A 21349-nucleotide genomic window follows, 5' to 3' on the forward strand; every position below is an offset into this window, starting at 1 on the left:
CAACAAGACCAGCTAGAGTCAGATGATGAGAGACACACAGACACTAAACTGGGTGGAACTGACCAGAAGAGCAACAGGGGCTTGAAGACCAGATACCACTCTGGGCTGAAAAGATGTCATATTGTCACAGCAAAGAGTCTTAAGGGAGGGGAGAATTTGGATAGAGGAAGAGTAAGGAAACAATTGTGAGAGGAGAGACAGCGTGAGCAAGGGGGCAGAGGCAATCAATCACGGTGGAGGCAGAAAGCAAGGAAGGGTTGGCCTTGGCTCCATGGCAGGTTTTGGAGAACAGTGAGGGGTAAGAATATCCAGCAACGTTGCATTTGGAAGTGGGTGAGCTGCGTGATGCCCTCAGTAGAAGAAAGATGCCCACAAGCAGAGGAAGTTCGTTCTTCTCGAGCATGGCCCAAAGTGAAGACACAAGAGCTAAGGGGCTGGTAGCTCCTGCCCAGCTCTGGATAGCAGTGCTCCTGGCTCGCTACCCACTCCACTCCCTGGCACCAGCCTCATTCATGCAAGGGAGGCTCTTTCTGTACAGCATGTTCTGATCACCCAGGGATGTAGAGCATTCCCCCACCCCCTCACATATGTACTGAGCTGGCGTGAATACCTGATCATTGGTTGGGCTTCCCTGGCTCCATCCCCAGAGTTGAGGGTACCATGAGGGCGGGAAAGGATAGAGAAGCCAGGAGTTCCCTGTATTGAGATTGTCCTTGAACAAAGCCTAGAAGAGTTTCTGTTTGTCTCAAGGTTCATAGCATTCCCTTTGCTGGGGATGGGGAACCACAGTCCTCTGATACACTTGTCCAAAGTTAGAGTCTGCCCCTACTTGGGAGTCCCAAACCAGAAGGGATGATTCGAGAGCCACCCAGCTGCCTCATTTCTGGGAACGGTACCACTGTTTCTCCAGCACTCCCTGTTGACTTCTTGCTGTACATCAAGTCATCCAAGCACCAAGGCATGCTTGTCTTCCTGTCCGGGCTCTCCATTCCTTTTTGCTCCCCATCTTCATGGCCACTCATCACCTATACCTGCATTTTCTCTCCCCCATCCCCTGACTCCTGTATTACTCCTAATCTGGCCCCCAGAACCCAGACCAGCTCATTCACCTCGTTAGTCATTCATCTCACTTCTCTTCGGTCTTTTCCCCCCATGTCTTCCCCTCCTTCTTTTCTGCAGGTCTGGCATTGAACAATCTCCCTTCTCTCTCTTAGACTTTGGAATCTCAAGGTTCTGTCTCAAGGGATGGAGGGAGAAAAACAGAATCACGCGCTAGACATTTTGCCTACATTCTTTCCTCCAGCAGTTGAGAGATGGTTAAGGGGGATTCAGAGGAAGGAACTGGAATAAGAGGAAATAGCTTTGCAGCTCACAGTGCCTTGTCAGGAGCAGGGCTTGGAGGAGCTAAAGGTGGAAGGGGCGGGTGAGAGGTGAAATGACCCATGGACAGCGTGGGTTGGAGTCTCAGTGGAGCTAGGTCCTGGACCCAGTCCTAGGGGTACACAGATGAGATCAGTCACTCTCCCTCTTTCTCCTTCAAACTTAGATTTTTCTGAGCCTGAGAACTAGTTTGCCTAATACTATTCACACCAAAATGAATGATTTTATGACCCACCTCATCAGCTCCACTGGGCTTCCATTTTCATCTGACAGCCCAGTGATGTACTTGAGGAAAGAGTCTGCCATTCAAGGAAGGGTAACCTGCCATTATGGCCAGTGCAGCCAAAAGTTCCTGCCCCCCTGGCTTGCTGGCAACTGGAGCTGAGCAGAGGGAAATCAAGTCGCCAGAATCGCCTGTGCCCTAGCACAGGGTCCCAGGAAAGCAGGATGGGCTCAAGAGCTGAAACCTGGACACATTCCTCCTGCCTGCCCCTGCAAAACTTCATCCCCACTAACACCACGACCCCTCCCTTCTTTTGCAGAGAAGCCTCGGATGAACAACATCCTGACATCGGCCACCGAGCCCTATGACCTCTCCTTCTCACGCTCCTTCCAGAACCTGGCCCACCTGCCCCCATCCTATGAGTCTGCAGTGAAGACCCACCCCAGCAAGTACTCATCCCTGAAGAGGCTAAGTAAGTGGGATATTTTCCCAGGGCTGGGGGCTGCTTCCAAGGCCTCCATGACATCTTCTGGTGTCTCACTCTCTTGCCCCGCACCTGAGGGCATGGGGTGGGGTCCCAGGAACAAACAGAAAGTGGAAGGAGAGAACAGACGAGCCCCTCGTTTTTGTTCTTTAGAGCATGAGTCCATCTTCTCCCTCGGTAGAGTGGAGGCCAAGGGATCCTCAGACCCACATTCCCATGGGAGGCAGTGGTTTAGCTCATGAACTACACTAACTGCAAGAGAAAGCCTTCCCCCAACCTCACCCTGCACCTACCTTCTTCAAACCCTGGGCCTCCCTTGCTCTCTGTCTTGGAGTAAGCCAGAGCTTTCTCTGAGGCTCTTCCCAGAGACCTGGGCTTATGGAAGGGCCTATAAACCAGCTCTCTCCCTAACTCCATCAGTTCTGTCTTGGGAACCTGAGACCCCTCACTCCGTGCACACATCCCATTTCGTGAGTTGAGCCCAGGTTGAGCCCCACGATCCCAGATCTGCCATTTGAGTCTGGGGAGGCGATTGAGACTGACATGTTTCAGACGTTACAATATCAAGAAGGTATATGGTAGGAGGAGTCTTCTCTTCTAGCTTTCCAACCCTTGGACATTTTGCCCCCACTGCCCGGTGAGTCTGTTTTGATGACCACCCAGCTACAGGGCCGAGCATGCACTTGAAGGTACAGAGTGACCTACTGTGATAGCAGTTCAGCTCAGGAGACAACATTGGCCACCTCCAAAGTGGCACAGTGAGTTTCTATGGTTAAATGTGGGGAATCCCACATTCTGCAGAGATCTGGAAGGCTGTCTGTAGGAAGCCTCACTCCTCAACTGTGGGATAAGGCAGGTTCATCCTGGGTGAGTTCAAGGGTGAGCTTCAGGATCCAGGGAAAGGCGCAGCATCTGAACAAGGTACACATATGGGGTTGCCCTGGCCTGCTCATGCTGCAGGTACAGGCGAAGCATGTGTAGACTTGAACCTGTGCCATGTGTTGGCTTCCCAGGCATAGGCTGTTACTCCAGAGAAGGTGTTGGTATGTTCCTAAGTAACCAGGAAGCATTTTCACAAGTGCTTCCTGGATGGAGCATCCTGCTTTATTCTAGTAGGAGGCTGGTTCTCAACCCTGTTTCCTTGGACAGAGGTTCTGAACCTCATCAGAAAGCTGCCAGCTGCTACCTGGGAGTTTCAGCAAGATCCCGGGAGCTATTCTTTTTTGGGACCATGGTGTGACAGAAGCAGTCCTGGAGCAGGAGTTCAGGGTCATGGGCTTGCCGTGGAGTTGGCCCTGAACTCCACGGGGACCTTGAGGGAGTCCCTTAACCCCAGAGTGGGTCCAAGAAGTAGGGGCATCAGCATCGCCTGGGAGCTTGTTGGAGAAGTAGGCTGACTTGCAGACCCACCCCAGAGCCAGGTCTGAATCTGACTCTGCATTTAACAAGACCCCGGAGGGCTTCCCTGGTGCCTCCATCAGTAAAGAATCTGCCTGCAATGCAGGAGACCTGGCTCAATCCCTGGGTCAGGAAGATCTCCTGGAGAAGGAGATGGCAATCCATTCCAGTATTCTTGCCTGGAGAATCCCATGAACAGACGGGCCTGGTGGGCTAGTTCATAGGACTGCAAAGAGTTGGACCCAACCGAGCGACTCAACCAAGCCAGCCCGAAGACTAACTTGCAGGGGCAGTGGAGAAGCACAGCGTCGACCCCTCTGGGCTGCATCACTCCAGCGCGTTCCTGGCTGCAGCATTGCAGTGTCCCCCTCGGCTCACTGCTTTCTCTCTTGCTCTCACCCTGTCTCTCCCCTGCAGCCGACAAGGAGGCTGACGAGTACTACATGAGGCGGCGGCACCTGCCTGACCTGGCGGCCCGCGGCACCCTCCCCCTCAACGTCATCCAGATGTCCCAACAGAAGCCGCTGCCTCGCGAGCGACCCCGCCGGCCCCTCCGGGCCATGTCGCAGGACCGGGTCCTTTCCCTGGAGCGAGGCCTGCCTGACGACTTCGGCCTGCCCTACGACCGCCTCCTCTCGGACGAGCAGCTGCTCTCCACGGAGCGCCTGCACTCCCAGGACCCGCTGCTGTCCCCGGAGCGGACGGCCTTCCCGGAGCAGTCCCTGGCGCGGGCCATCTCGCACACGGATGTCTTCGTGTCCACGCCTGTGCTGGACCGCTACCGCATGACCAAGATGCACTCGCATCCCAGTGCCTCGGATAACTCGTACGCCACCCTGGGCCAGAGCCGCACGGCGGCCAAGCGCCAGGCCTTCGCCTCGCGCAGACACAACACCGTGGAACAGCTGCACTACATCCCGGGCCACCACACCTGCTACACAGCCAGCAAGACAGAAGTGACCGTGTGACCGGCGGGGGCCAGGGGTCGGCAGGGGCCTGGGCTGCAGCTTCCAGGCCTGGATGGGTCCCCTCCCCTCGTCCTCTCTTGTTGGGGCCGGGGGTGGGCCGCCTGTCCCAGAAAGCCATACTCCTGGGACTCGGCCGGTGGCCTGCCACAGCGCGTGCGCAGACCTGGGATCTAGAGGGGTCACCCTCACTGTTCCAGAAGAATCGGAGGGGAAGGAGGAGAGGGGCGAGGCCCGGGTCTCCCTCCCCTCCCCCACTGTCACCAAGTCCCTTTCAGTCCCACGTCCCCCTCCTCCTCCTGGGGGCTCAGCTGCAGGTCCATCCGCCAAGAGACCCTGGCCTGACCCTGGCCGGAAGCTGCCTGCCCGGATTTGACTTGGCCGATGGGCTGACGGAATAGGCTCCACGGTCTCTCATTCACCTAAAACCGCATCACAGAAATCTTAGTGCCTAAAAACTGCCTGCTCGCTCTCTCAGAGCCAGGGAGCTGCTGTGTCCATAAGCACAATAATGATTCTCTTCTGCCCGCTGGAACTCTCTGATCCCCACTGGGTGGCCCTTCTCTCTGCTGACTCCCCTGTGCCCCTCCCCCAAGCCCCAGGACCTGGCAGGTGTTCCCTTCCTTCAGCTGCCGCCCCAAGGTTGGGAACCCCGCCCCTTTCCGGCTGGCTGACCCGCCCACAAGGCCCTGCCCCGCCCCCAGCCCTAGAGGCCATCCCTGGGTTCTCTGGGGCTTCCCTCTGGTCATTCTAGAACAGAGTAGGGATGGGGTGCAGGGGCTTTTGGGGTGGCTCTCCCCAGCAACCCAATGATCTCCACACTTCCTCCAGGCCTCCAGGTCTGTCTGAACCGTGACCTGCCACTCTGGCCTGCCTTCCCCTCCCTGGCTCTTCTCCCAAGAGGCTCTGCCCCCTGGCTCAAGAGCAGCTGTGGGGAGGCCACTGTGACACCTTGGGCCTCGAAGGCTGGCCATTCCACTAGCCCAGGGCTTCCGCCACACGCACCAGGCAGGACATAGGCGGTGGCTACTAGGTGGACAGCCCAGCCCCAGGAGGACCCCAGGCGGTTGTTCTAGTTGTTCTCCACCTCGACCTCTCCACTCTCTGCATCACTGACTCCCCACCCCACGACCCCCGACCCCTGTGCTTGGCCCTGTCTCTGTTTAGAACCTGCTCTCTGCCAGTTTCCCCTCCTGCCGCCACCCTGTCCCCCTCGCCTCACATCTCCCATCTTCCTGCAGCTTCAGGACTCTCTCCTGGCTGCTGCTTCTTTCTCCAGTGTCTCCTTTGGATCTACCTGACAGAGATCAATTAGCAGACGCAAATAATGGTACTCCAGGCTATTGGTCTGGGGGCTAACTGGGTACCTCCACAGTGCTCCCCTGCAGGGGGCGTCCAGCCTCAGGCACATCCATGCCCTCAGCTCTATTGGGGGGATTGCCCCCTCCCCCGCAGCCCATCTCAGCCTCTTCTCTGCCTCCAAAGGGTACGGGGGTAGCAGGGGGTAGGTGGGGTGGACAGGGTGTGGCACCCACCTGGAGAGCAGACAGTGAACAAAGTAGAATCTACTACCCAGAGACCAGAGCCTGGTGGGGGGTGGGGGGAGAGAAGGCTCCATTCTCTGGGCCAGGATACCTCCCTGGGCTGAAGCTGGGGGAACTGGCTTCAGACTATTGGGCAAAGGTATAATACTACAAATATGACAGCCGCCACAGTCAGACTCCAAAAGCAACGACTTTAAACTAGCTTTTAGATTCCCCAGTTCCACATATAACATGTATGACCCTTTAAAAAGCAGGCGTGGGGCAGGGAGAACACCCCAGGGTCAGCCCTGGGAATTTTTAATCTAATCCACAGAGAAATCAATTGACTGATTCCTCCTACTTTTTCAAGAATTCCAAAGCTCTTGTCCTCCCCTCCCTACCACAGTGCTCACCATCACATGAATCACGAGGGGGACTGAGGCTGGGGGTGATGGACACTGCCCTGAGGTCCCCAAGGGAGCAGTGTCACTGGGGCTGTGAGGCTGTGAGGTCAGGGATAACTCTCTGCTTCTGTTCTTGACAAACACATAAACCGTCTCAAGGGCTGGTCCCTAAGGGTTTATGAAGAGTTTGCTCCAGAAGATGAAGCTAAGAGGGCTGGGCTGGAAGGAATCAGCTACTCCTGGAAAGGAACACGTGTCTGTCACAGCCGCTCCCCTCTGCCCACTGCTCTCTAATCCAGTCCTTGGCCACTCCCCTTGAAGGCTGGTGCAGAGGGGGGAAGGGACGTGGGTGGATGTGAATCTATACATAGACCTGAACCAGAAACTGGTTCTCATTCATGTCTGCAGCATCCTCTCTGCACCAAGTTCTCCAGCCCTCAGAGCAATGATGCTTCTCCCTAGCCCTGTGTGTCTGTCTGGGGTCTGTTTGGTAGGTTGATTCTGAACCATTTCTCATCCCAGCGTTTCTGCTGCCCAGTTTAAAACCTCTGGTTGTCGGCTGGATCAAAAAATTTCTATCTGACCCCTTTACTTCTTTGTAATGATTCTTCTGATTCACCCTTGAGTCTGGAAGGAGGGAGGGAAGGAAGGAAAAAAATAAGAGAAAGAGGTCTACAGACAAGCTCCAATTCAGTCCCCTCATTTCAGGATCCATACAATGATGTCTTAACTAGGACACAGCAATATCTTGTTTATCAGTCGTGCCATCCATGTTTGTAGGAAGAGCAAAGCTGCATTACTGGACAAGTTCTTTTAGCAGGGAGGAGAGAGTTCTGGGGCTGGAACACGGGTGTCCAGACTTCCAGCACCACCAGGCTGGTGGCCACTACCCACATGGAAGGGCTGGCCCTTCCTCCACAATGGAAGCCCTGCTCTCCCACTAAAGGTAGCCCCAAGCCCGATGTTTCCCTCGGCTTGTCTGGCTCTCTGAGTCTCCATTGCTCTGCTGGGGAAACACTGAGGTCTGCATGGTTTCTCTCCCGCCCTGAAGGTTTGTGCTGGTCAGCTTGGCCTTTGATGGCAGCCGAGCTCTCACTGTGTCATGCCCTTCCACCTTTCCTGCCTCACTTCCTCCAGTGAACTCCTGGCTCTGGGAGCTCGTAAGTCACAAATGCTTTCCCAAGAATTCCTTTAACCCCCTAAATGGACTTTTACCCACAGGGCTCCCCAGTGTCTTGGGCGATGGGCTTGCCTTCTACAAAGCTCCCATCCCTCTCTTCATTCAGATGTCTCCTCCCCTCTTTCCACTCTCAGCCCAAAACTGACCTCACTCTTCCATGCCCTTCAGCCCTTCCTCCCCTCATCTCCCTGGCCCTGGTCTTCTCCATCCCCAATTTCTTTTCCCTGGTCCTGCTGCACTACCCCCTGGTTCTAAAATGTGGAGCTCTCAATGAAGACAGTCCCAGAATGAGACATTCTTCAGGTGTCTGTTGGCCTCATTGGTTTATCCTTCACCTCCTGCCCCCATGAGATAAAGGATGGAAGCTACTCTGTCAGAGGCATCCTGGGCAAAGACTGGCTTTGGTTCCTGCTGCTGGCACGTCCCTGAAGCCCCTGCCCCAGCTTGCCACTAGCCCAGAGGCTCCTGCTCTGGCCAAAGATTCATATCCTTGAGGGCTCTCGGCCACTATTTCATCTCAGTTATGCCTGTCCTGCTTGTGTGTATCATAGACCTCCCTTTGTCTCCAAAAGATGAGAGCCTCATGACTGTCTGAGCTTGGAGAAATATCCATTCCAGCAAGCCCAGTAACCCTACCACCAAACAGTCTACTTTCTTCAGAGATACTCTGTCTGCCCCAGCCTTCTGCCTCAGATTCCAGTCAGAGGCAACTGTGAACCTGACCTTCAGGTACAGCTGGTGAACAAGATCCTAGGAAACACCTGCTGTATTCCCCACACACTATCCTCCACCCTTCTCCCCAAACCTGGGAAACTTGGCTCTGGAGTATTTTCTAGGAAGGTCATTGTGCTTCAGTGATGTATCTTTCAGGGTTCCTATGTATTTTTTTATATATAAATGCAGCATTTTAGTGACAGATTTGATATGAGAGCTGTGTCTTCCTGCACTCTGTATTTGATTTCTGAAGGCAGCATACTACAGGAGGAAAAAACCATGGGGCTGAGGCTCTTGGAGAGTCGGCTTCTGTGCTGGCTTTGTCTCTGTCTTGCCACGTGACCGAGGACCAGCTGCATTCTCCCTCAGCGCCTCCTTTTCCCATGTGTAAAGCAGGGGCTTGGACCAGATGAGCTCTGAAGTTCTATCCCACTCGTACATGTAGGGCTCCCATTCCCCATTAGTACCCCCTCTTCTCAGCATCCCTTCCCTCACAGCTGGGCTACACACACCCCATTCCACGTGCCCACGGCAACATGGTCAGGTGCCCTGGGCAGTCTCTGCACTCCTTCCCAGAGCCCGGGGTGGGCCCCGTGGTCATGGCTGCCCCAGGACACTCTCCCATCTGAAGATGGAGGGCCCCACCCGTTCAGTGGGCTACCAACTGTGTGTCCTGGAATCCACCCCCACCCCATATAGACACATCCGTATCACCCCAGGTGTCTGAGTCACTGGGGAATTCTGAAGTGCTCATCTTGATGTGGTCCTTAGAGCTGGAGGGAGGCTGTTCTGATTTCCGAGATGGCATGGGCTAGAGGAGAGAGATCCAGAGGTGGGCCCACGATGGCACAAAGTCTGTATCTGCTATCAGCTCGGTGATGCATTCCAAGCCACGGGGGGGACAGAATGCACTGCAGGGACTCTGCAGCGAGGGGTGTCATGTCTCCCACCAGAACCTGTGTCCTGAAGACTGAGTCCGGACACGGTGCTCTGCACCACCTGGAGGAGGGGGAGGCACCCCCCTGGGCTGCTAAGAGGTGGGCACCTACCCCATCCTAGTACTTCTCTAGCCCCTCCTCTCGTGACACTACCATCCTCCCGGTGAAAGCCTGAGAAGAAGCCAGAATTGAGAGTACAAGTCAGTACCACCGAACCCATCTTGTAAATCAGCAAACACATCCACCATCCATCAGTCAGAGAAAGGACATCCTGCGTTTCCTTAACGCCCTCCCTCCTGGGGGAGAGGAAGACCCCTGCTCCTCTCTGCTGCCCACTCCTGCCATGACCTTTGAATGCCACTCCCTGGGAGGACTCAGTCATTTGCTTTGTAGTGGCAAATATTCCTCTAGTTCTATAACTCAACTAGACATTTTGTAGTAAAGAATTCTTAAAATTCTATAATTAAAAAAAAAAAAAGCAATTCTTACTGTAATATTTTTAGTTTGGGACACAATTTCCTAAGGGGAGATTAATGAACATTTTTATGCATTAGCCCAATTTATGGATTCCATGTTTATTACATATGGTAGTACTGACAAAAAGTACCTTTCTATCTGTACCTTTGCCCGTTTCTTCATCCTCATAAGTAAGCTTCATGGTGAGCAGTGCTCCTGTAACTGCCGCTTCTGTACAAATCTCATCGTTCTACTTACCCGTCAAAGCACATTCTATATGTACTGTAAACAGGTATCACTTTAGTAAGATTTAGTCTTAAGGATTTTTCCACTTTTGTCAGTAACAGATATTTATGGATTAAAAAAAATAATAAAGCCGTTTCAACATAATCTATGTCTCTTAAAATAGCCAAATAGTTTGCTCCTTCAAACACAGAGCCAAAGGTAATTAAAAAAAATCACAAAAGGATGTAGACGATCGTTGACGGGAGAAGAAACAAGGATTGACCGCGGGAATGAGGGAAATTTTAGGGCGATGGAAGCACTGTAAAACCTGATTATGGTGATGCTCACAACTGTATAAATGCACTAAAAGTCATCAAATTGTATAAAACAATGGGTGAATTGTATGATGTGCAAATTAGACTTTAATAATGCTTTCAAAATGGTGAACAAAAGAAACGTGGGAAGGCAGGCTTAGGATAAATGCCAGTGGATAAGGTGCACCAACTCAAAACAGAATCAGAAGTTACAGTCTTGTATGGATGTCCCTCATGGTCCAGTGGTTAAGACTCTGCACTTCCACTGCAGGGAACAAAGGCTGGATCCCTGGTTGGGAAACTAAGATCCCACAGCTTTGTATCCATATTCATCTACCCTAGCCTTATTATTCTTAGTTTGCTTTTTAGTTGAATACAAATCTGTTTACTATTCTCATACATAACAACACATAACCACACATATTCTAAAGCCTCTTTTGCTCACTATGACAATCATTATTAGGGTGGAATCCATAGTTTTAGAGTTAGTGCTTGTAGTTGCCATGAGTGACCAGAGTAAAGGTGGCTAAACATCCATGCCATTTTAACCAGAGAATCAGGTTGTACAGTGAAACTGATCTAGATTTGGAGTCTTGCTCAAGACCTCTTTCTCTGGACTCATTTTCTATTTTTATTTTCTTTGGCCCATATTCGCTTTTGCTGCTAAGGTCATCTGTTCTTCTGTGTTTCTGAATTTTCTCCATAACCTAGTTACTGGTGGGCTCTGCTTCAGCAAACAAAATATTGCCAAACAGGACATGACTTATTGCCAACTTCAGCACCTCCGTATTTCCTAGAATTCACAGTCAGTCATACTCACTTACCAACTGCCTGATTCCTTTGTAATCAAAACCCTTCTCCTTAAATCTCTTTATTGGGACTTCCCTGGAAGCCCAGTGGTTAAGACTTCGCCTTCCAACGCAGGGGGTACAGATTCGATTCCTGGTCAGGGAGGTTAAACCCCATGTGCCTTGCAGTCAAAAAACAAAACAGAAAATGGAAGCAATACTGCAACAAATTCAACAAAGTTTTTAAAAATGGTCCTCTTTAAAAAAGCACAAAAGCCCCTTTATTATCTCCCACCAATGGCATTCTTTACCTAGGACAAAGTTACAAATCTGTTTACTATTCTAATACATAGTAACACATAACCACACATATTCTAAAGCCTGTTTTGCTCACTATGCAATCATTATTACAGGGGATTATGTCTGAAGTCCTGGTGTCTCTAAATCATGATGACTCACAGCAAGCACACGCACATTATAAGTTTAGCAAAGCTTCATTACTCTATGTTCATTACTGGAAGGAAACCCAAGGGAAAAAAAAATTATGAGATGGTGAAAAAAATTTTTTTAGAGACGTGAAATTTAATTACAATGTTTACACATACATGGGGTTTCCTGGTGGCTCAGATGGTAAAGAATCTGCCTGCAATGCAGGAGACCTGGGTTCGATCCCTGGGTTGGGAAGATCCCCTGGAGAAAGGAATGGATACCCACTCCAGGATTCTTGCCTGAAGAATCCCATGGGCAGAGGAGCCTGGCAGGCAACAGTCCATGGGGTTGCAAAGAGTCAGATATGGCTGAGCAACTAACACTGTACTACTACCTCACATACACAGAAGGGTTAAGTTAGACTATCAACATGTTCCCTCAGAGAAAATCACTGGAGACCTTCCCTACTGAATAGGTAAGAATAATGTGCAATTCATATAAAAACAGTCAAAACATTTGAGTCAGAGAGTTCTTAACATAATGGTGTTTGAAGGATTCTTCTCTTAAACTGGTTAAACATCCACTTTTCAAAAAATTTTATTTTATTACAGTTGATTTACAATGTTGTGTTAATTTCTGCTGTACAGCAAACTGATTCAGTTATACATATTTATACACACATTCTTTTTCATATTCTTTCCATTATGATTTTATCACAGTATATAGAATATATATGTAAGAGATTAAGGAAAAAATCCAGACTTTTTAGCCAACCCAATAGTTCCCTGTATGATAAAGTAGGATCTTATTATTTATTCACCTTATATAAAATAGTTTGCATTTGTTAATCTCAAACTTCCTTTCCTTCCCTTCCCTACTTCTCCTCCCGCTTGGCAACCATAGCCTGTTCTCTACAAATAACCACTTTTAAATATCATTAACATGAACAATTTGTTCAAATTCTCCTCTTTGATTCTCATAGATAAACCTCAGTTTGGCCTCTATCACCATTGTCACTAATCCCAAACTGGTGAGATCTATAAAAATGAGATAAAAATGAGGTCTTAATACACCATCATTAATAAGCCAAGGCCAGAGAAAACTCATGTTGGAAGCATTGAGATGCCAGGGGTCTCAGCCAGGCTTTCACCTTCCACATCGCTTTGAACACTGACCTTTCTCCTCTGGCTGAGCGTGAAGGAAGCACAAAACCTCTAGGGAGGAATAAGAAAGATTTTCCTTCAAGATTCTAAGAAGAAATCCAATGGCACTAATGGTTAGGGCTACAAATGTGTCAGGAGTGGAAAAGTCAGAAAGAGCAGAGGTTGGAATGAATGCTTAGAAAGTTCTAGAATGAGTGAATCAGTAACTTTTACACCAGGGGTATGTGGCCCAGTGTCTTCACTGGTCCTTGGTGTCCTCATCTGTAAAATTTAGGATATTAGATGAACAAAACAAAATGAAACAAAACTATGCCTGATATATTCTATCACTGAATTAGCACAGCACAATACTCAAATTTCATCTGGGCTTCTTGGTAGCCCAGTGAACTGGAAGTATCCCATCCTGCTTGGCCTTGCCATCTCAGTTTTCCCATCCCATGAGACTAGAGTGCAGTCAAAGAGTACCAGACTGGGTATCAGAAGTTCTGGTTCACTGTATTAGCTCTGCCGGCATTTTCCTGTTACCTTGAAAGACATCTTTCTCCTCTCCAAATCTCAGTGTTCTCATTTAAAACAAAACGAGTGGTCCAGACCGCTCTAAAGTCCTAAAAATCCTTCTCATCTTTTTTAGCCTGTTTCTGTGACTTTGTCAAGACTCTGCAGGGAGCTGGTAAGCTCAAGTAGCATAAGTCTCAGCAGAAGGGTACAGTGGGAGGGCAGAGTGATGGGATGACAGAAGAGAACCCCTGGCAGGAACCATCACTTATGAAATAGCATTTCCCCAGTGACAAGCATGGCTACCCTGTGTCAATAAGACGGCTACGGAGGAAAAGAACATGTTAAGCTTCTGGAAGAATGAGGTTCTTAGAAAGCTGCCTCTTCTGTTTAACTTAACTTACTGTGATTTCCCAAAACCAGCAACCTGTCTATTAAAAGAAGAAAATCCCAAAGAATGCATTTCCACAGAAAGTCCTCAACAGTTCACTATTTTTTTGTGTTTGCCCATGGATACACAGCTCAGATGTATGTTTCAGGACAAGAGCTCTCTCCGAGACGAGAAGTTGTTTCGCCTCCAGCTTCAATCTCAACCCCAAGGCCAAGTTCTGGAGATACGCATCCAGTGTAGAATACTGGGACCGCTGTTCCCCAGTGTGTGTACACTAATGATTCTTTCTTGGGCCATGGATAAGAGCTACTCCTGCTGGTTCACCATGGCAACCATGGAAAAGACCTCCCCCGCTACCCAAATGATATTAGTCCATACATCGGTCTTCATTTCAGACTTGGAGAAAAAAACAAAACACTGTCACTTAACCCAGTGTGTCCACAGCAACATCAGTGCCATTGGGAGCTCATGGCAATGCACACTGCCAGTCCTCCTCAAGAACTACTGATTCCAAATCTCTAGGTGAGCCCCCAGAGTTTGCTTTTCCACAAGATTCCTAGGTGACTCTATGCACAGTAAAGTTTGAGAAGCCCATTCTCGGCATTTTTTTTTTTTTTTTTTCAGTTTGAAATTCTATAATCCTATGATAATAACGAGTTGGAATTCAGGGGATCAGAGCAGCCTTGATTTATGGAGCCAAACAATTTCAGGCAACCAGCTTCAGCGAAGAGGTCAGAACAAAGATGAGTTTACACAAGCATTTACTGTATAGCACAGGGAACTATTTAATATCTTGTAATAACCTATAATGGAAAAAAAATCTGAAAAAATACATACATATAACTGAATCACTTGGCTGTACACCTGAAACTAATACAATAAGGCAAAATAACTATACTTCTATCTTTTTTTAAAAAATGAATTTACAGAGGATTAACTATTTGGGAAATAAGAAACTGAAGCAGGGTGTATAAACCATCTGTGCATGCATGCGTGCTAAGTCACTTCAGCTGTGTCTGACTCTTTGCAACCCTATGTACCATAGCCCACCAGGCTCCTCTGACCATGGGTTGCCATGCCCTCCTCCAGGGGATCTTCCTGACCAAGGGATCAAACCTCCATCTCTTATGTCTTCTGCACTGGGAAGTGGGATCTTTACCACTAGCACCACCTGGGAAGCCCAAAACTATTTGTAGGAAAGTTTAATAGAAGAACAGATAGGTTGATGAGAAGTTTTCAAGACCACACAAACCTGCTGCTGCTGCTGCTAAGTCACTTCAGTTGTGTCTGACTGTGCGACCCCATAGACGGCAGCCCGCCAGGCTCCGCTGTCCCTGGGATTCTCCAGGCAAGAACACTGGAGTGGGGTGCGATTTCCTTCTCCAATGCACAAACCTGAGAGTGTTCAAATTTGAAGAGAAAGGAGAATCAGGTGAGGATGGGGACCCAGGACCAGATCCATTCCCTGGGGTGTAGGAGGATCAGAGGAGGAAGAGCAGCTCCTCTGGAACTTCTTAAGGAAGCAAGACAGAGGCCAAGGTGAAGGAAGTGGTAGGGGCTGTGCGGGGAGGTTTCTCTGGAGGGTCCTAGTCTTTTTGGCGATGGATGATGCAGAATCACTGAATCAGGCAGGATAGGCTGGATTCTGCTATAGTGATAAACAACTCTCAAATCTCTTTTATCAAAAAGTTATTTTCTACTTGCACTCTGCTGCAGATCAGCGGGGGCTTCGTTCTGTGGTCCTGCCCTGTCCTTACTCGAGGGCTCAGCAGCAGCTGGAGCCCTTACTATCTGTCATGTTCCCCGTCTCCCCAAACCCCCCACCACCTCCCAGCGAGAAAAAAGAGAGCTGTGGAAGGTCTGGCCAGGATCCTTAAAAGGCAGCCAGAAGTGACACATATCAGTCCACTATGGTCTGCTTACACAGTCTCACCCACCCCAGAGGAGCCAGGACGTGTGGTTTTATGACCTTCCAGCTAGAGGAGGAGCAGGAAGTATCCAGTGAGTAGCATCAGTGACCATCACAGATGCCATGCTGTGCTGACAGCCAAAGACTGGGAATTTACAGAGGCAAATGGTCCTCCTCTGTGGCAAAACCCTCAAAATGTCCTCAGGGTTAAAGCAGGTAAAACTTTCCTGCAGCAGATTTATTCTATATAAAGCCAGTGGCATGTCCGTTGTTGTTTAGTCCCTAAGTAGTGTCCAACTCTTTGCGACCCCAGGGACTGTAGACGGCCAGGCTCCTCTGTAAATGGAATTTCCCAGGCAAGAATACTGGAGTCAGTTGCCAGTTCATTCTCCAGGAAAGCTTCCCAACCCAGGGATTGAACTCGAATCCCCCACATTTGCAGGTGGCTTTACTGAGCCACAAGGGAAGCCCAGTATGTCCATAGCTATTTCAAATTGGTTAGCAGATGTTTTAATCAGGAGTCATTTGGTTACAAGAAACAAAAAGTCACTGAAATTAGTCAAGGCAAAAGATAATATTATTTTAATAGTAGTAATAATATTTAATTTAATAATGATTATTTATTACACTAAATGAAAATAAATTTAATACTAATTATCATTGTTAGATATAAAAGCATCTCACAGGATCTAATTCTTGAATGTATCAGTCAGTTCAGTTCAGTCGCTCAGTCGTGTCCAACTCTTTGTGACCCCATAGACTGCAGCATGCCAGGCCTTCCTGTCCATCACCAACTCCCGGAGTTTGTGCAAACTCATGTCCACTGAGTCAGTGATGCCATCCAACCATCTCATCCTCTGTTGTCCCCTTTGCTTCCTGCCTTCAATCTTTCCCAGCATTAAGGTCTTTTCAAATGAGTCAGTTCTTTGCATCAGGAGGCCAAAGTATTGGAGTTTCAGCTTCAATATCAGTCCTTCTAATGAATATTCAGGACTGATTTCTTTTCAGAATATATAAGTGGGCCTATTCAAAGCTAAGAAGTTGAAAGCCATCCAGGGACTTCCCCAGCAGCCTTGTGGTTAAGACTCTGCACTTCCATCTCGGGGGTGTGAGTTCGATCCCTGGTCAGAGAATTAAGATCCCACAGGCCCAGCTGTGCAGCCAAAATGTAATAATAATAATAATATACTAGCTTTCGTGAAATTCTTTGAAAAAGAGACAGAAAGTCATCCAAAACCCTAGCAACACTCTCTTCCTATCTCATTTCCTTCTCTCTGCAAATTTCCATTCCTCTCGCGTGTGTTTCCCTTCACACATGGCTGAACCTGACTAAGGTGACACCTGCAGTCCTATCTGCATAATCTCCTAGATCTAACCCATGTAGCAAGCTGACACAGTCTCTTTGTACCTCAGTTCCAAAAAGTCTGGGAAAAAATCCCAAAAATCTCTATAAACAATTCCCCTTGTGTATTGGTTATCCACTGCTGCATGACAAAGCTCCCCAAATTTAATAGTGTAAACAACAGTTCTTTACTGTTGCAATCCCTCATGGTTCTGAGGGTTGTATGAGATCAACCACACAAGACTCACTAAGGGTCCCTTATGTGGTTGCTGTTGGGTGGTGGCTGGGATTGGAGGCATCTCTGTGGTTTCCTCACTCACCTGTCTGGCTGTTAGGTACTGGTCACGACCTCAACAGGATTACCTATTGGAACCCTTACATGCATCCTCTCCATGTGGCCTGGACTTCCTTACCACATGGCAGCTGGGTTCCCAGAGCAAGTATCTAGAGATAGGATGAAAGAGAGGGAGTGGGCATAGGGAAGATATGGAGAGAGTAAGTCAGGTAAAAAGCTGTAGCATGTCATGTGCTGTAGCCTCAGAAGTTACATAGTATACTCTCTAAGTCATGGAGTTCTGTCCAGGTTCAAGGGAGAGGGGACACAGATTCTACTACCTAAAGAGACTGTAGCAAGGTTTCATTGTAAGAAAAGCATGTTGATGGAAGGGACGGCTATGACCATCCTTGGAAAATGCAATCTGTCACCTTTTGGGTCAAGAATCTATCCCTGGTCCCATCACTGTGGTCAGGGAACCTTGGATCACATACTCCACCACCCCTGGAGTTGTAGACAGCTTTCTGAAAAAGAAGCGGAGGATGAGCCCATACCCTGAGCAGTGTCTTTACAATTGGACATCCTTGAGATATTAAGAAAGCAGCCCACAAACATAGCATCTACTCTTTAATTCCAACCTTAAGACTCCAGAGAAGACAATGAACAGGATGTGATAACAGTGAATTCTGTGAAACTGCATTAAAATATTTCCTGACAACAGAGTGATGATTTTAAACTGATGGTTCCCCCCGCCCCCGTTTCCTTTTACCCCTACTCTATCTCCCACCAGTCCGAACAACGGTTACCCACCACCTCTCTGCTCCTAGAGAAAAGCTAGAGACCAGAGAAAGAAGGCTTGTTCAACCTTGACTCTCAAAATTGACTTTTGTCAAGCTCACAGGAGCAAAGCTTGTCATGTAATTGCAAGAGCCACAGAGTGGAAAGAGAAATTGTTTCCTATGATATTGAAAGCTGACCTTTAAGTATCAATGAGCCCTGCTTGATAAGAAACCACAGTAGATTGCATATAGAATGTGGAGGGAGAGTCCTTCCCGGCTGTACAGGACAGAGAGAAATACCTTTCTGCATCAAGAGAAGAGATTCAGGGAGAATCAGAGAAGACAGCAAGAAAGCAAGACACTTGTATTTCTGAGGGTCCTGATCATCACCACTGGGTGGGTTCCTATGGATGGGGGGACAAGGGTGGGGAACAACAGAATCCTCCAGACAGATTGGAGGATCTGAGGTCAGAATAGACTTCTGCTCAGCTTCGGGGAGGAAAATTCCTGATAAATATGGCAGGTATGGCAGCTTGGCAATGGTAGCAAGACAGATCTATATAGAGCAAACTCTGCCCGAGCAAGCCCTTCCCCCACCTTGAACACCAGGCTCCCACCTCTCAGAGGCACTCAGGTGACAATGAGTGCCCTGGCTAGGAATCTGAAGGATATGTCTGAAGATTAGGAATTTCAGATCCCACGACAGCATGGAACTACTGTTACAGAGAAAGGAAGAAATATCTGTATTTCTGAGTTACAGTCATGAATTTTAAACCTGGGACACCCATATCCTGAGACCCACTTTCAAGAGTGGTTCATATTTTACCTCTTCATCTTCTTAAGAAGGATTGACATATATACAGTACCACGTGTAAAACAGCTAGTGGGAACCTGCTATAAAGCACAAGAATCTCAGCTCTGTGCTCTGTGTGACCTAGCGGGATGGGATGGGGAGCTAGGAGGGAGGTACAAGAGGAAGGGAAAAAAAAAATGTATATATATACATATATATATATAATAGCCAATTCACTTCATTGTACAGCAGAAACTAACACATTTTAAAGCACTAATATCCCAATTTTTTAAAAAGTATTGAGGATCCCAAAGAACTTTTTTTGGGTGGGATATATCTATATACATTTATTATACTATAAATCAAAAATGGAGACCATTTAAAAAGTTATATATTAAGTCATTTTAAAATAAAAACAATAAATCCATGATGTGTCAACATAATAACACACTGCTGTGAGAAATAACTGTTACTTTCCCAAAATACAGTAACAAGGGTAGAATTACTTCACTCTTTTGCAAGTTTCCTTGCATCTGACTTATGAGAAGATATCTAGATTTTGATACGTGCTTCTGTAGTTATCAGATACTTTATACACCACCCCTCAGAGGTAGGGGAGGTGGAGGATTGACACATATGTACTCCCATGTGTAAGACAGCTAGTGGAAACCTGCTTTAAAGCACAGGAATCTCAGCTCTGTGCTCTGGGTGACCTAGAGGGATGACCTCACCCACAGAGGAACTGGCTGGAAAAGCTGCCCCTTCTCCACTGTCACTGGTCAGCCCCTCCCTTATCAAAGGGACACTGACAAACCCCAGTATACCTGAGCTTAGGCCAGGAAGATGCTTTAGTGTTGCATTAATTTGGAATTGTTACTGTTCTAATGAACTAGGCATATTAATTATTAAGCTGTGAAGTGACCAAATGACTTATTTTCTAAGAATAACCTGGAAAGTTGGGGACAGAAGGAAGGAATTAAGTTGTAGGACTTACTTGCTTGATATTATATAAACAATGTAATGATTATATAGATAAACACATCTGGCATGGGACCTTTGCACAATGTCTTGGATCAAAGTAGAGGAAACATTCATGGAAAAGCCTCAAAAGAGGATCATAAAGCTGTAGGAATGAGAAACCATGACATCGTCAATGGGCTACAAGAAGACAAGGCTTTAATGTCAGGAGCAGAAAAATCCTACAGAGAGCTAGCATGGGAAGGGAGAAGGTGGCACACAGACATGTGATTCGTCGTCCTCCATCATCCTGGCCACCATGTGGTGCCCCACACGCCTCTGGGTATTAGACACCACCACATGCCAACTCCCAGCGCAGGTGCGTAATGCAGACCAGACCAATTGAAAGTGAAAGTGAAAGTCAATTCAGTCGCGTCCAACTCTGCAATCCCATGGACTATACAGTCCATGGAATTCTCCAGGCCAGAATACTGGAGTGGGTAGCTGTTCCCATCTCCAAGGGATCTTCCCAACCCAGGGATCGAACCCAGGTCTCCCACATTGCAGGCAGATTCTTTACCCCGCTGAGCCACAAGGGAAGCCCTCACCAGTCCGATTCTTTCGTTTCTAAACCAAAACTTAAAGAGAGAAAATTCCCTCCTTCTCAAGGAATGGGTCTTAATGATATGAATTTAGGGCTATGAGTACCCTTGTCCCCCACAGTATGGAGAAAAAATGCAGAAAAGAAGAACAGTGATAGTTGGCATTAAGTCAAGGCATGATTCCCAAGCACTTTGCATGTATTAACTCATTCAACCCTCCTGTTGTCTCCTCGTGAGCAGGAATTCCTGCATCCCCCACTGTTAAGGGGTCTGGCCTTATCCCAAGAAAGAGACGGCACTGAGGCCCCTAGGAAGCATGGTGACAAGATCAAGGCTCTATTTCAGAGGGATCCCTAGGACTCTACTGCAGGGAGGGATTGGAGGACTTCATGCTGAAGGGAGGGAGACCAGGGAGACTCATGTGGATCCTGTGCTGAACCAGAACTTTCACCCTGTCCTCAAAATTTCAACTGCACAGGGCAACACAGGGGTCTCTTGAGGACTGAGTCATTTTCTGATGATTAAAAACCATACTGAGTTATCCACATCATTAATGGTTTTTACAAAAATCTATAGATTAGGGCTTATGTGGTGGTCCAGTGGTTAAAACTCTGCCTTCCAGTGCAGGGGGCACAGGTTTGATCCTTGGACTCAGGATCCTACATGCCACATAGTGAGCCAAAATATATATGTGTGCATACAAGTGTACCTGTACAAACATGTATACATACACATAAGCTAATAAACTACTTGGCAGTAGCTAGTATTTGTCACAAGTCCCCCTTTTCTAGTCATCGTTCATCTAGCACTGTGATGTTTATACAATACTTTAAAAAACTCTGAATCATATGTATGTATAAAATGCATAGATAAAAGAGTAAGTAAATAATAGCAACAAATCAATTATCACTAAGTGGTGGGGACTCTATTTGATTTATAGTTATTTCTTTAAATTCTTGATAATTTCTAGTTTTCTATAATTGGAAAAGACTCTGATGCTGGGAGGGATTGGGGGCAGGAGGAGAAGGGGATGACAGAGGATGAGATGGCTGGATGGCATCACTGACTCGATGGATGTGAGTCTGAGTGAACTCCGGGAGCTGGTGATGGACAGGAAAGCCTGGTGTGCTGCGATTCATGGGGCCGCAAAGAGTCAGACACGACTGAGCGACTGAACTGAACTGAACTGAATGAGCATACATTACTTTTATAATCAGAACATA

At 48.0% G+C, this 21349-nt stretch overlaps 1 protein-coding gene and 1 long non-coding RNA gene across 5 annotated transcripts in view; one reads left to right on the plus strand and one right to left on the minus strand.

The window, feature by feature from the left end:
- Positions 1-10055, plus strand: part of SHISA6 (shisa family member 6) — a 262209-nt gene extending 252154 nt beyond the window's left edge. For all 4 annotated transcript variants that reach the window (XM_070773099.1, XM_070773100.1, XM_070773098.1 and 1 more), the window contains 2 exons: positions 1923-2075; positions 3903-10055. In XM_070773099.1, coding sequence (XP_070629200.1) covers positions 1923-2075; positions 3903-4453 — 704 coding nt within the window. In that variant the 3' untranslated portion in view covers positions 4454-10055. The remainder of the gene's footprint in view (positions 1-1922; positions 2076-3902) is intronic.
- The window catches only part of LOC109574558 (uncharacterized), a 148991-nt gene that overhangs the window by 117540 nt on the left and 10102 nt on the right, over positions 1-21349 (minus strand). The window lies entirely within an intron of this gene.

The sequence above is a fragment of the Bos indicus genome, chromosome 19 (genome assembly GCF_029378745.1).
Source record: "Bos indicus isolate NIAB-ARS_2022 breed Sahiwal x Tharparkar chromosome 19, NIAB-ARS_B.indTharparkar_mat_pri_1.0, whole genome shotgun sequence".
Classification (NCBI taxonomy): domain Eukaryota; kingdom Metazoa; phylum Chordata; class Mammalia; order Artiodactyla; family Bovidae; genus Bos; species Bos indicus.